Source organism: Coregonus clupeaformis, chromosome 1 (genome assembly GCF_020615455.1).
Source record: "Coregonus clupeaformis isolate EN_2021a chromosome 1, ASM2061545v1, whole genome shotgun sequence".
Taxonomy (NCBI): domain Eukaryota; kingdom Metazoa; phylum Chordata; class Actinopteri; order Salmoniformes; family Salmonidae; genus Coregonus; species Coregonus clupeaformis.
The window spans coordinates 12,605,392-12,620,803 of record NC_059192.1 but is presented as its reverse complement, the minus strand read 5'-3'; the positions used below and the strand labels follow the sequence as shown (position 1 = coordinate 12,620,803).

Here is a 15,412-nt window from a genome sequence, read left to right as displayed (position 1 = left end):
GTAAAAATTACAGGTAATGTTTTATAGTGCAGATCTCAGCTTAGGTGCACTACTTTTCATGGTGTCATTACACAATGATAGTGTTTTGAGTATTTTCTATTTTACAGTGTAGGCTACATTTGAGGGGAGTTAGCCAACTGTTTTCAGAAGCCTAGGCCTACATGTACAAAACGAAAATTGGCAAGAATGGAGTTACACGGTTTCATCCAACAGTGTGTGCATAACAGTGACAGAAGGCATTACTGACAGCATGGAGATATATATAATTAATGTATGATGTTATAGCAGGGACACAGTCAAGCTTTTATCAACACACCCCTCTTGTGTCCTTTGGTAAACCACAGGATTTGAACCTGGGTTGTCTGCGCAGTCAGTGTGCCACAATACTGTTAGCCCGCGGAGCTAAAGCCAAACCATTAGGCTATTCATCAGTGTAGTTCACTGAACCATCTCTTCTACAGTTGTGTGTGATAGTGTGTGTGTATCCGTATCATTTCGTTATGCAGAGACTGTCTGATTGACCATATTGGGTGTGGTATCTAGCACACACATACACACAATTCCTATCCCGCAAGCGGCGCGGCTGATGCGTTTCGCGCATTTCCTGAAGCTTGCGCTCACAGTGAAATGGGTGAGCGCGCACAGGGAGACCGATAGAGAGAGAGAGAAAAACGAGAGAGCGATTGAGGGGATCGACAGTCTGTCACTGGTTAGCTCTGTTAGCCGTGGGACCCACCGGACAAGCAGACTGACATCCCGGGAAAAAAAGAGAACCAGCGCCGATAAATAGCCGACTGATTTTATCGGAGCTGTTTAGGCTACTGAGCTGGAGCTGCTTACTGCACCGGACACGGTGGAGGGATCGCGGGTGTCTAGGTCACCTCCCCCGCCCGGGTCAGAAGCTGTTCTACCGGGGACAGTCTACGATCAGATGATCAGGACTGGAGCTGTTCTCTGTGATTCTTCATCGGTGTTCTCTCCTCTCCTCCCGCCACCGAGACCGCTTCCATATTATTTCCGCTAACGATAACCTTCCTTATATCTACCATCTGCACAGGACAGACTGTAAACAAACACAGAGGGCACCGTCTGTCGTCTGTCCTTCCCGATCTGGTTTGGCGCGATCAGGTTCGGTACCGGACGGTGTCCTAGACTATTAGGGGCGAATAGTTTTTTTTCTTCTTTTAAACTCATGTTAACTTTTAACATTACCGTGTGTGTGAGACAGTGTGTGTGTGTAGGCTATGTGTGTATCTGTGACAGTGTGTTGTAACTGTCAGAGTCTGAGTGGTTGAATGGATTCTTGGATGTAGGATCACCCATCTAATATGGTGACTAGTTAGAACTAACAGACTAACAGACAGACAGACCATCTGCACACACACCCCACCATGCCAGTGTTCAGTGGGTTGTTGAAGGTGCGTGTGTGTGAGGCGGTGGATTTGAAGCCCACCCCCTGGGCACTCCGCCATGCAGGGGGGAAGAACTCATCCTCATTCCTCCTGGATCCCTACCTCACCCTCAACCTGGACCAGACCCACCTGGGACAGACCTGCACCAAGAACAGGACCAACTCACCGGCATGGAACCAGGTACTGCACCATGTCCACTCCTCCAGGGCTGGTCAGCATTGGTGGCACACTTTTGCTCCAGCCCAACACTAACACACCTGAACTGATCATGATCTACAGTTTAGGGCCAGCCTAAAGGTTAAAGAGGCGGACTAATCATGCTCTACAGTTTAGGGCCAGCCTAAAGGTTACAGAGGCTATCTAATCATGCTCTACAGTTTAGGGCCAGCCTAAAGGTTAAAGAGGCAGACTAATCATGCTCTACAGTTTAGGGCCAGCCTAAAGGTTACAGAGGTGGACTAATCATGCTCTACAGTTTAGGGCCAGCCTAAAGGTTAGATAGGTGGACTGATCATGCTCTACAGTTTAGGGCCAGCCTAAAGGTTACAGAGGCTATCTAATCATGCTCTACAGTTTAGGGCCAGCCTAAAGGTTACAGAGGCTATCTAATCATGCTCTACAGTTTAGGGCCAGCCTAAAGGTTAAAGAGGCGGACTAATCATGCTCTACAGTTTAGGGCCAGCCTAAAGGTTACAGAGGCAGACTAATCATGCTCTACAGTTTAGGGCCAGCCTAAAGGTTACCGAGGCGGACTAATCATGCTCTACAGTTTAGGGCCAGCCTAAAGGTTAAAGAGGCGGACTAATCATGCTCTACAGTTTAGGGCCAGCCTAAAGGTTACAGAGGCAGACTAATCATGCTCTACAGTTTAGGGCCAGCCTAAAGGTTACCGAGGCGGACTAATCATGCTCTACAGTTTAGGGCCAGCCTAAAGGTTAAAGAGGCGGACTAATCATGCTCTACAGTTTAGGGCCAGCCTAAAGGTTACAGAGGCAGACTAATCATGCTCTACAGTTTAGGGCCAGCCTAAAGGTTACCGAGGCGGACTAATCATGCTCTACAGTTTAGGGCCAGCCTAAAGGTTAAAGAGGCGGACTAATTATGCTCTACAGTTTAGGGCCAGCCTAAAGGTTAAAGAGGCTATCTAATCATGCTCTACAGTTTAGGGCCAGCCTAAAGGTTACAGAGGCGGACTAATCATGCTCTACAGTTTAGGGCCAGCCTAAAGGTTAAAGAGGCTATCTAATCATGCTCTACAGTTTAGGGCCAGCCTAAAGGTTACAGAGGCGGACTAATCATGCTCTACAGTTTAGGGCCAACCTAAAGGTTAAAGAGGCTATCTAATCATGCTCTACAGTTTAGGGCCAGCCTAAAGGTTAGAGAGGTGGACTGATGGGCAGAAGGTTTGCAGTTGTATAAAGAGTGACACAAATGCTATTCTATTCTATTTTTTGTAGGACTTTACAGCCCAGATGACGGAGGGGCGGAAATTGGAGATGTCAGTGTTCCATGATGCACCAATCGGATATGACGACTTTGTGGCAAACTGTACCATACAGCTGGAGGACGTTCTGCAGAACAGCAGCACACACTACCAGGCCTGGGTAGGAAGATGTGTGTGTGTGTGTGAGAGAGAGAGAGAATCATGCTTGCATGATGAGTAACCTTGGCAGAGACATTAAGACATGCATTAGCTCCCCAAACTAATGCCTAGGCTTTTGTTCAGCGGGCTAACATAGTTATGTGGTGCGACTTGGGTTCATTTGGGAACATTTGTGTCTGTTCGTCCTTGTGTGTGACTTGTAGAGGTTGAGGGGGACCTGCGCTGATGAGTATGTAACTCACAAACACCCCAGGGCTTCCAGTCCTGCTCTGTCAACCAGTGTGATGTCAGAGTGTTCAGATCAATGGATCACTCCGCTGATCCATCAGTTCTTATCGATTAGCCAGCCTGGTCAATACTCTGCATATCTCTCTCTGTACTGCTACAGCTAGTGAACCTCTACTCCTCTCCGCTCCTCTCCGCTCCTCCCTCTACTCTCCTCTCCGCTCCGCTCCTCCCCTCTACTCTCCGCTCCTCTACTCTCCGCTCCTCCCCTCTACTCTCCGCTCCTCTACTCTCCTCTCCGCTCCTCCCCTCTACTCTCCGCTCCTCTACTCTCCTCTCCTCTCCGCTCCTCCTCCCCTCTACTCTCCTCTCCGCTCCTCTACTCTCCTCTCCGCTCCTCCCCTCTACTCTCCTCCCCTCTACTCTCCGCTCCTCTACTCTCCTCTCCGCTCCTCCCCTCTGCTCTCCGCTCCTCTACTCTCCTCTCCGCTCCTCCCCTCTACTCTCCGCTCCTCTACTCTCCTCTCCGCTCCGCTCCTCCCCTCTGCTCTCCGCTCCTCTACTCTCCTCTCCTCTCCTCTCCTCTCCGCTCCGCTCCTCCCCTCTGCTCTCCGCTCCTCTACTCTCCTCTCCTCCCCTCTACTCTCCGCTCCTCTACTCTCCTCTCCTCTCCGCTCCTCTCCTCTCCTCTCCGCTCCTCCCCTCCCCTCTACTCTCCTCTCCGCTCCTCCCCTCTACTCTCCTCTCCTCTCCACTCCTCTCCTCCTCTCCTCTCCTCTCCTCTCCTCTCCTCTCCCTCTCCTCTCCTCTCCTCTCCTCTCCTCTCCTCTCCCTCTCCTCTCTCCTCTCCTCTCCTCCCTCCCCCCTCCCCTCCCCTCCCTCCCCTCCCCTCTCCTCTCCTCTCCTCCCCTCTGCTCTCCGCTCCTCTACTCTCCTCTCCGCTCCTCCCCTCTACGCTCCGCTCCTCTACTCTCCTCTCCGCTCCTCCCCTCTACTCTCCTCTCCGCTCCTCTACTCTCCTCTCCGCTCCTCCCCTCCCCTCTACTCTCCTCTCTGCTCCTCCCCTCTACTCTCCTCTCCGCTCCTCTACTCTCCTCTCCTCCCCTCTACTCTCCTCTCCGCTCCTCCCCTCCCCTCTACTCTCCTATCCTCCCCTCTACTCTCCTCTCTGCTCCTCTACTCTCCTCTCCTCTACTCTCCTCTCTGTTCCTCCCCTCTACTCTCCTCTCCTCTCCGCTCCTCTCCTCTGCTCCTCTCCTCTCCTCTCCTCTCCTCTCCTCTCCTCTCCTCTCCTCTCCTCTCCTCTCCTCTCCTCTCCTCTCCTCTCCTCTCCTCTCCTCTCCTCTCCGCTCCTCCCCTCTACTCTCCGCTACTCTCCGCTCCTCTACTCTCCTCTCCGCTCCTTCCCTCTACTCTCCGCTACTCTCCGCTACTCTCCGCTCCTCTACTCTCCTCTCCGCTCCTCTCCGCTCCTCCCCTCTACTCTCCACTACTCTCCGCTCCTCTACTCTCCTCTCCGCTCCTCCCCTCTACTCTCCTCTCCGCTCCTCTACTCTCCTCTCCGCTCCTCCCCTCTACTCTCCTCTCCGCTCCTCTACTCTCCTCTCCGCTCCTCCCCTCTACTCTCCTCTCCTCTCCGCTCCGCTCCTCTACTCTCCGCTCCTCTACTCTCCTCTCCTCCCCTCTACTCTCCGCTCCTCTACTCTACTCTCCGCTCCTCCCCTCTACTCTCCTCTCCACTCCTCTACTCTCCTCTCCACTCCTCCCCTCTATTCTCCTCTCCTCCCCTCTACTCTGCTTTCCGCTCCTCCCCTCAACTTTCCTCTCTGCTCCTCTACTCTCCTCTCCTCCCCTCTACTCTCCTCTCCGCTCCTCCCCTCTACTCTCCTCTCCGCTCCTCCCCTCTACTCTCCTCTTCGCTCCTCTCCTCTCCTCCCCTCTCCGCTCCTCCCCTCTCCGCTCTGCTCCTCTCCTGTCTCTGTGGTGACATCACTGACTGTGGCCTTCTGGGTAATAACTGGATGGTTGCTGGGCAGTAACATCACTGGCTACACCCCTCAGTGACCTGCTGTGGAAGTAGGGCAGACTGGGCTTAAGATGCCCTGGCAAACACACACACACAGAAACACACACACACACACACAAACAAATGGTCCTGTGCACACACAAGCACAAAGGCACGTGTGTGTGTGTGTGTGTGTGTGTGTGTGTGTCTACCTAGCGTGTGTCATGCATGGCCTTAGTGAAAGGGAAGAAATAGGGTGACATTTGAGAACTCTATTTCTGTGAGGTGTGTGTGTGTGGGTGTGTGTTTGGTGTAAATGCTGAAATCTCTATGCTGTAATTTGTTGGAGGCTGTCATTGAGCCCAAACTCTGCAGAGAGAGAGAAATACATATTTCTAAAATGTATGATAATGTCTGTTACTATACCATTATTACTTTTTGTTTAATTTAATTTAATTTAATTTAATTTACCCACCAATTGAATACTTTATATCTCTTGAGATGTACTTGTCATCAGAAACAATGCATGTGATTTTAATGTGGTGTTAAGGGATTTAAATGTGATTTAAAAAGTGATTTTGTTGATTAATTGCATTTAAAACTCCCTTACTTTTGCTAAATGTACCTATGCATGTCAGTAAAGCACATTTCATTTAATTTGAGAGAGAGAAGGGAGGTAGAGAAGGGGAGAGAGAGAAATGGAGAGAGAGAAATGGAGAGAGAGAAATGGAGAGAGAGAGAAGGGGAGAGAGAAATCGGGAGAGAGAGAAGGAGAGAGAGAGAAAGGGAGAGAGAGAAAGTGAGAGAGAGAAATGGAGAGAGAGAAAGGGAGAGAGAGAAATGGAGAGAGAGAAAGGGAGGGAGAGAAGGGGAGAGATAGAAATGGAGAGATAGAAATGGAGAGAGAAAGGGAGAGAGAGAAATGGAGAGAGAGAAATGGAGAGAGAGAAAAGGGGAGAGAGAAAGGGAGAGAGAGAAAGGGAGAGGGAGAAATTGAGAGAGAGAAGGGGAGAGAGAGAAAGGGAGAGAGAGAAATGGAGAGAGAGATGTGGAGAGAGAGAGAAGGGGAGAGAGAGAAGGGGAGAGAGAGAAATGGAGAGAGATAAATGGAGAGAGAGAAAGGGAGAGAGAGAGAAGGGGAGAGAGAGAAAGGGAGAGAGAAATGAAGAGCGATAAATGGAGAGAGAGAGGGAGAGAGAGAAAGGGAGAGAGAGAAAGGGAGAGAGAGAAAGGGAGAGAGAGAAAGGGAGAGAGAGAAAGGGAGAGAGAGTAATGGAGAGAGAGAAATGGAGAGAGAGCAGGGGAGAGAGAGAAATGGAGAGAGAGAAATGGAGAGAGATGAGGGAGAGAAAGGGAGAGAGATAAATGTAGAGAGAGAAATGGAGAGAGAGAAAGGGAGAGAGAGAAGGGGAGAGAGAGAAAGGGAGAGAGAGAAATGGAGAGAGAGAAAGGGAGGGAGAGAAGTTGCTGGACTGGAGGGAGAAGAAGAGGGAGAAAGGGAGAGAGAGAAGTGGAGAGAGAGCAGGGGAGAGAGAGAAATGGAGAGAGAGAAATGGAGAGAGATGAGGGAGAGAAAGGGAGAGAGATAAATGTAGAGAGAGAAATGGAGAGAGAGAAAGGGAGAGAGAGAAGGGGAGAGAGAGAAAGGGAGAGAGAGAAATGGAGAGAGAGAAAGGGAGGGAGAGAAGTTGCTGGACTGGAGGGAGAAGAAGAGGGATAGAGAGAGGATGATAGGAAGGGGTGCAGTCACAGTCTAAGTGTAATGTGAGCTGTGTGTGTGAATTGTTAGTGTGTCTGTGTGTGTGTGTGTGTGAGTGTGTGTCAGGGACTGAGAACTCAGATGTGTGTTTAAGGCTGGATTCAGTCTTCAACCTACTTTTGGTTCCCTAGGCACCAGACACTCACAGATCACACTCACACCCAATGATACGGTGTGTGTGTGTGTGTGTGTGTGTGTGTGTGTGTGTACGGCTGTATCCCTGCGACCTTATTGGCTAACCAGATTAATGAGGTGAACTAGTTTTGTCATGTCCATGGCGACAGTACAGAACTTAAAGTGAATCTCAGCAAGGCAACGTCTCTAAATGTGTGATTCTAACTTAGCCATCTGGTTCCAGAGACAATTGAAACCCTACCTCTTTAAGGAATACCTGGAATAGTATAAAGTAATCCTTCTTCCCCCACCCCCCATAAAAAAATAAAATAAAATAAAAGGTGGTTGTCCCACTGGCTATCATAAGTTGAATGCACCAATTTGTAAGTCGCTCTGGATAAGAGCATCTGCTAAATGATGTAAATGTAAATGTAAATGTAAATGTTGTGTGTGTGTGTTTACATTATGCCTACATACATATGTATTGCTCTGTGTGTGTGTGTGAGTGTGTGGCTCTGTGTGTGTGTGTGTCTGTGTGTATGTATACGGTGGCAGATCTCCTATATGACAGGCAGAGCGTTGCGTAAGAGGATCTATGGCTGTCCAGAGCTTAGCCAAGGATTTAACCCTCATCCCACGCTACATCTCTCTCCCTCTCTATCACTCTCTCTCTCTCTCTCTCTCTCTTTTCCCCTCTCTCTATCTCTCTCTCTCTCTCTCTCTCTCTCTCTCTCTCTCTCTATCACTCTCTCTGTCTCTCTCTCTCTCTCTCTCTCTCTCTCTCTCTCTATCTCTCTCTCTCTCTCCCTCTCTATCATCTCTCTCTCTCTCTCTCTCTCTCTCTCTCTCTTTTCCCCTCTCTCTTTCGCTCTCTCTTTCCCTTCTCTCTCTCAATTCAATTTCAATTTAAGGGCTTTATTGGCATAGGAAACAAGCAAGTGAAATAGATAATAAACAAAAGTGAAATAAACAATAAAAAATTAACAGTGAACATTACTCTCACAAAAGTTCCAAAAGAATAAAGACATTTCAAGTGTCATATTATGATGTGCAAATAGTTAAAGTACAAAAAGGTAAATAAATAAACATAAATATAGGTTGTATTTACAATGGTGTTTGTTCTTCACTGGTTGCCCTTTTCTTGTAGCAACAGGTCACAAATCTTTTATTATTATTTTTTTTTGGGGGGGGTAGATCAGCTTAATATTGCAGATAGATTGTAACTTCTATCAATGTAATTGTCTGCATCACTTCCAATCCCCCATGTTTTTTATATATATACTCCCCTTTATTACTTTCCAACCCCACCACCCTTTCCCTACTCGGAGTAAACTAGTGAACAACAATGCTTAGGCCTCTACTTCCAGCTTATACTTACTATCTACATTTTATGGACACAGTCAATTTTACAATAATTCTATTTTATTTGTTTTTGCTCCTGAACTTCTTCTACTCTCAACCTCTCCGATCATTTTCATGATGTCCATCCGGTTTGCTTCTATATGCCATATCTTTCTAACTGTGCTCTTCCCAAAAGCTCCCAACATACAACCTATATACTTATTATGGACACAATATGCTTACATTATTAGTTATCTTGTTATTATTTGTTATTAGTCCCATCCTTCAACTCCATTCAACACCTTCAACTCCATTCAACACCTCCCATCTATCTCTTAACACCATCCATATAGGATTTCTATTTGCCATATATATTTCAACTGTACTGTGATGTTTTACAAAAGTTCTGAACCTTTCTATTCTCATTTCTATTCTCATTCAACAGGTCACAAATCTTGCTGCTGTGATGGCACACTGTGGTATTTCACCCAATAGATATGGGAGTTTATCCAAATTGGATTTGTTTTCAAATTCTTTGTGGGTCTGTGTAATCTGAGGGAAGTATGTGTCTCTAATATGGTCATACATTTGGCAGGAAGTTAGGAAGTGCAGCTCAGTTTCCACCTCATTTTGTGGTCAGTGTGCACCAGAGCATATGAGCGGAGTGGAGCGGGAGCGAGCGTGGAGCGTGAGCGGACGGATTTTGAACAGAGCGCAGAGCGGCATTTTTAAAAGGACGGAGCGTCGCCCTATGTCCCGCTCCAATTTCGCTCGCTCACACCACGAGTCTGAAGCATGCTCAAGCCTGACCCAGAATCCATCTGTTTAATTTAATTTGTGTCATCCATGAATTTGTATTTTATAGAGCAAGAGGAGCAGCAGCAGCAACAAGAGAAAAGGGTTGAGGAATTCAAAAGTTTATTCACTGCACGCAAAGGCCCAACCATAACAAGGGAGAGAAAAAGAGAGCTGGATGTAGCATTTTTTGAAATGATTTTCATGGACTATGAACCGCTGAGTAAAGGAGAACGCGAAGGGATGCAACACTTCGCCAGCGCAGCTCAACGGGCTACACCCCCCCAAGAAACTATGATAAATCAGTACTTTACTTTGTCAAATTTACATCTGAGATGCCCCATTCACATGCTTCAGCTGGCGATCAAAAACGCCTTTAACGAGCACGACAACATTAATAGGCTGTTAGTGAAAGTCGGGCACCTGGTGAAAAGTGTACGCAAGAGCACAGAGGAAACCGACCAATTAGGTGTCCGCCCCACAAATGCCTGCGCCATTCGATGGAGCAGCCAGCTGCGGATGATTCAGTCGTTCATCCGGTTGTTCCAAAAATACCCGTTATGGCAAAACACACTCAAGTCTAATGTTGCTAACATCACCCTGAATCAAGTACGGCAGCTGACGCACCTTGTCAGTGGGCTGACACCACTAGCAGATCTCACAGACAAAATGCAGAAGGAGCTGGGGAACCTGGGGATGATCCTCCCTGCTGTCACAGAAATCAAATCCCTGCTCACCGATTACACTCACGCTGCACTTCCAATGGGCATCGCTGCTTTTGCAGAAACATTGGCAAACAACGTGTCAATTCGCTATGGAATATACTATACTGATTAACATCTCATTTTAGCGTCAGTGTTCGATCCCCGTTTCAAGACAGAATGGATAATCCGAGATGAGTCTGTATGCAACAAATTCGGGGAGATAAAGTAAGGCTGTGGTTTAAGCTAAAAGTGAAATACATGCAGATTTTGTTCCTTTTTTGGAGTGAGCGGGGGGCGATTTGAGTGGAGCGCGATGCAAACTGCGTTGAGCGCTGAGCGATAATGAGCGGACTGGCCTGATGTGGCTTTGAGCGGGGGGAGCGGAGGGGTGAACAGCTCCGTGAGCGAGGAGCTGAGATTCTCACCGCTCCACTCCGCTCATATGCTCTGGTGTGCACATAGCCTGTCTTCTCTTGAGAGCTAGGTCTGCCTACGGCAGCCTTCCTCAATAGCAAGGCTATGCTCACTGAGTCTGTACATAGTCAAAGCTTTCCTTCATTTTGGTCAGGTATTCTGCCACTGTGTACTCTTTGTTTAGGGCCAAATAGCATTCTAGTTTGCTCTGTGTTTTTGTAAATTCTTTCCAATGTGTCAAGTAATTATCTTTTTGTTTTCTAATGATTTGGTTGGGTCTAATTGTGTTGCTGTCCTGGGGCTCTGTGGGGTCTGTTTGTGTTCGTGAACAGAGCCCCAGGACCAGCTTGTTTAAGGGACTCTTCTCCAGGTTAATCTCGCTGTAGGTGACGGCTTTGTTATGGAAGGTTTGGGAATCTCTTCCTTTTAGATGGTTGTAGAATTTAATGGCTTTTTTCAGGATTTTGATAATTAGCGGGTATCGGCCTAATTCTGCTCTGCGTGCATTATTTGGTGTTTTACGTTGTACACAGGAGATATTTTTGCAGAATTCTGCATGCAGAGTCTCAATTTGGTGTTTGTCCCATTTTGTGAATTCTTGGTTGGTGAGCGGACCCCAGACTTTACAACCATAAAGGGCAATGGGTTCTATAACTGATGAAAGCATTTTTAGCCAGATCCTAATTGGTATGTCGAATTTCGTGTTCCTTTTGATGGCATAGAAGGCCCTTCTTGCCTTGTCTCTCAGATCGTTCACAGCTTTGTGGAAGTTACCTGTGGCGCTGATGTTTAGGCCGAGGTATGTATAGATTTTTGTGTGCTCTATGGCAACGGTGTCTAGATGGAATTTGTATTTGTGGTTCTGGCAACTGGACCTTTTTTGGAACACCATTATTTTTGTCTTAGTGAGATTTACTGTCAGGGCCCAGGTCTGACAGAATCTGTGCAGAAGATCTAGGTGCTGCTGTAGGCCCTCCTTGGTTGGGGACAGAAGCACCAGATCATCAGCAAACAGTAGACATTTGACTTCAGATTCTAGTAGGGTGAGGCCAGGTGATTTCTGACGTGCTGTTCCTTCTTTTTCCGTAGTGTATTTCTGTATTGTTTTAGTGATTCACCATAGTGAAAGCGTAGGCTCAGGTTTTCTGGGTCTCTATGTTTTTGGTTGGATAGGTTTCTCAATTTCTTTCTTAGGTTTTTGCATTCTTCATCAAACCATTTGTCATTGTTGTTAATTTTCTTTGGTTTTCTGTTAGAAATGTTTAGATTTGATAGGGAAGCTGAGAGGTCAAAAATACTGTTTAGGTTTTCTACTGCCAAGTTTACACCTTCACTATTACAGTAAAATGTTTTGTCCAGGAAGTTGTCTAAAAGGGATTGAATTTGTTGTTGCTTAATTGTTTTTTGGTAGGTTTCTACACTACTTTCCTTCCATCTATAGCATATCTTAATATTATTTAGTTCCTTTGGCTTTGATGCCTCATGATTGAGTATTGCTCTGTTAAAGTAGACTGTGATTTTGCTGTGATCTGATAGGGGTGTCAGTGAGCTGACTGTGAACACTCTGAGAGACTCTGGGTTGAGGTCAGTGATAAAGTAGTCTACAGTACTACTGCCAAGAGATGAGCTATAGGTGTACCTACCATAGGAGTCCCCTCGACGCCTACCATTGACTATGTACATACCCAGCGTGCGACAGAGCTGCAGGAGTTGTGACCTGTTTTTGTTGGTTATGTTGTCGTAGTTGTGTCTAGGGGGGCATATGGGGGAGGGAATGCTGTCACCTCCAGGTATGTGTTTGTCCCCCTGTGTGCTGAGGGTGTCAGGTTCTTGTCCAGTTCTGGCATTTAGGTCGCCACAGACTAGTACATGTCCCTGGGCCTGGAAGTGATTGATTTCCCCCTCCAGGTTGGAGAAGCTGTCTTTTTTTAAAGTATGGGGATTCTAGTGGGAGGATAAAGGTAGCACACAGGAGGATATTTTTCTCTGTTGAGATCATTTCCTTTTGAATTTCTAGCCAAATGTAAAATGTTCCTGTTTTGATTAATTGAATAGAGTGAGTTAGGTCTGCTCTATACCAAATTAGCATACCCCCTGAGTCCCTTCCCTGTTTCACACCTGGTAGTTTGGTGGATGGGACTACCAGATCTCTGTAACCTAGAGGGCAACCAGTGGGTCCATCTTCTCTATACCATGTTTCTTGTAGGATGACAATGTCTGTATTTCTGAATTATTTGGTGAAGTCCAGGTTCCTGCTCTTTAGGCCAAAGGCAGATGACCTCAGGCCTTGGATATTCCAGGATGAGATAGTGAAGGCTTTGTGCTCCATAAAGTGTCCAATGTTGTTAGTCGTGTAGTTTGGCCTCAGACCAGTAAGTGTGAGCAGAGCCTGCTGAGCATCTGGTACATGGCATCTCTCTCTCTCTCTCTCTCTCTCTCTCTCTCTCTCTCTCTCTCTCTCTCTCGCTCTCTCTGTCTCTGTCTCTGTCTCTGTCTCTCTCTCTCTCTCTCTCTCTCTCTGTCTCTCTCTCTCTCTCTCTCTCTCTCTGTCTCTCTCTCTCTCTCTCTCTCTCTCTCTCTCTCTCTCTCTCTCTCTCTCTCTCTTTCTCTCTCTCTCTCTCTTTCTCCTCCCCCCTCTCTCTCCATTTGGAAAATGGAAAATACTTGTGACCAACTGTCATTGACGCTATGAAGAGTGGCAGGAAGCCTAGGTTACAGAAACAGGTTCAAATCCTGATGTTGGTAAGAAAACGTGAGAATTAACTGACAACTCTTACATGGCTCCAGAAGCTATAGGTGCTCCTCTCAATAATATGTGTTTGAATGTCTGGGGGTTGGGGATACATATCTGTCATAACATAATTGTGTGTGTGTGTGTTTATATGTATGTGTGCATACAGTGTGTTGCATATCAAAACAGACTCTATTTCTTTCTCTCCAGGTTGATTTAGAACCAGAGGGGAAGGTCTATGTAATTATCGATCTGTCAGGATCTTCTACTGAAGGTAAAACTACTCTACCCACAACCCTCTGCTCTACCCATAACCCACTTCTCTCTCTCTTTCTCTCTATCTTTCTCTCTGTCTCTCTCTAGCTCTCTCTCTCTCTCTCTCTCTCTCTCTCTCTCTCTCAACATGTAAGTGACCAGGTCTATATGATATTGCAGTCTAATGCCTAACTGTTGTAGATGACGTTGGTTAATTTGTGCAGCCAGACTGCTTCCCAGACCCCCTCTTACACATGAACTTCCACCCAGTTCAGCTGGCTAATTCAGGATAATATATACTTATTATTAATATGTACTATATTTGGATATAAGGCAAATACTGGGGAGAGAGAGAGAGAGAGAGAGAGAGAGACAGAGAGAGAGGAGGTATATTTAGCAGGTTTCTTCTCGCTGCCTTCCCCTCCCTCCACCTCCCTCCATCATCTCTCTTCCTCACACCTTTTGTTTCTGCTGTGTATCCTCCTATAATTCTCCTACCTCTACTCCACAATTCTCTCCTCTTCACTCCCGTTACCGTAGTTGTTGAGCTTTTATCTACTCTCTTTCCTGTGTTTTGGATCTACTCTGAAAATATAGTTTACAAGCTACCAATTAATTCACATCAATTACTTCACACGTAGGAATCTATAACTAGAGGACTCCTGATATCTCCAGGAGTGATAATACGTTTAGTTTTAATCTTTTTTTTTTTTTGCTAGCTAGGGCCATCTACTGTCTCCATTTCTTGCAGTCAAATGACAAAACCGCCCTCTAGTGGCATCATGGGTGGAATGTTATTCATATTTTTCAGAATTTCATAATTAATACACATTACTTTTTTTGAAGCACAAAAATTGGTGTTTCTATGTTAAACTGTTTTGTTATATTTCAGTCTTCTGTGGTGTATATAAAGTGTCATATTGGGATGCAAACTCAAAATTGAATACAAGTCAACTCTATATCTGACATGGTACAGGTCTCTTCTTTTTGTTGTTGCCCATAACCATGTGTGTGAGGTGTAGACTTTTGTTTCAAAGTAGATTTGTTTAAGACTACCAAGAAACACTCTGTGTGACCCTGATTTAGCCCACTGCAGTAAAAGGTTAAGTGCTGTCTGTCTTCCCAGTGGCCTACTTGGTATGAGAACTGCAGACTGCTCATAACTTGCAGCTGATTGTTGACACATCAACCAGGACTAAGGGGCGGGGCAATTTGTGACTGTTGTTGTTTTGGTAATCAGTGGCTGTATTGGAGGGGGAGTGGTTTCTCATCTCCTAGGCAATCAGCAATTAGTACCGGGAGGTGTGCTCTTCACCTCTGCTAGGCAATTAGCAATTAGTGTCAGTACTTCAGTCTGCCCTGTTTTTTTCTGCGGAGGTCGTGTCAGCGGCGGTCTCATCACCAAAAATAAGATGGTTCAGCAGAGTTGTTATGCAGAGTTGTTGGAGGAAGGAAAGAGAGGAAGACTCCACACCACTCTCTCACTTGAGTATCTTACCTTGGTATTTTCTGATCTCATTTGCTCTTTTGCAGCTTTGTGAACGATATGTGTTTTCTATACCTGTTCGCTCCTCTCCCGACTTTACAGACGCTCCCCGCCCCTTGGCTGCAACCCATCGAATTTACTGTACCCTGCGCGCACAACCCATGTGGAATTCCTGGTCTCCGGCAGCATTTGGAACTGCGGATCTGCGGTCAAGAACGCAGAGTTCATCTCAGCCTATGCTACCCTTCAGTCTCTTTACTTTTTGACCCTGACGGAGACATGGATCACCCCAGAGAACACTGCTACTCCAGCTGCTCTCTCTTAACTTGACTTCGTGTTCTCTCATAGTTCGAGAGCATCTGGTCATCGTGGTGGTGGCACAGGGCTACTCATTTCTCCTAAGTAGAGATTTTATATTTTCTCCCTCACTCACCTGTCTATCTCCTCATTTGAATTCCATGCTGTCACTGTCACTTGCCCACTCAAGTTTAACATTGTTTAACACCCCTCCAGGTCACTACTTTGTTTTTCCTTTTCTGTCTCCTCCAACCCTACCCACTCAGCCCCT

The 15,412-nt window shown here is 46.6% G+C and overlaps 1 protein-coding gene across 1 annotated transcript in view; it reads left to right on the top strand.

Moving 5' to 3' along the window:
* Positions 1 to 576: 576 nt before the first annotated feature.
* The window catches only part of LOC121586923 (protein kinase C epsilon type-like), a 35,633-nt gene continuing 20,797 nt past the window's right edge, over positions 577 to 15,412 (top strand). Inside the window, exons 1-3 of the mRNA XM_041904020.2 lie at positions 577 to 1,592; positions 2,870 to 3,016; positions 13,314 to 13,377. Of these exons, the coding sequence (XP_041759954.1) occupies positions 1,392 to 1,592; positions 2,870 to 3,016; positions 13,314 to 13,377 (412 nt within the window). The 5' untranslated portion in view covers positions 577 to 1,391. The remainder of the gene's footprint in view (positions 1,593 to 2,869; positions 3,017 to 13,313; positions 13,378 to 15,412) is intronic.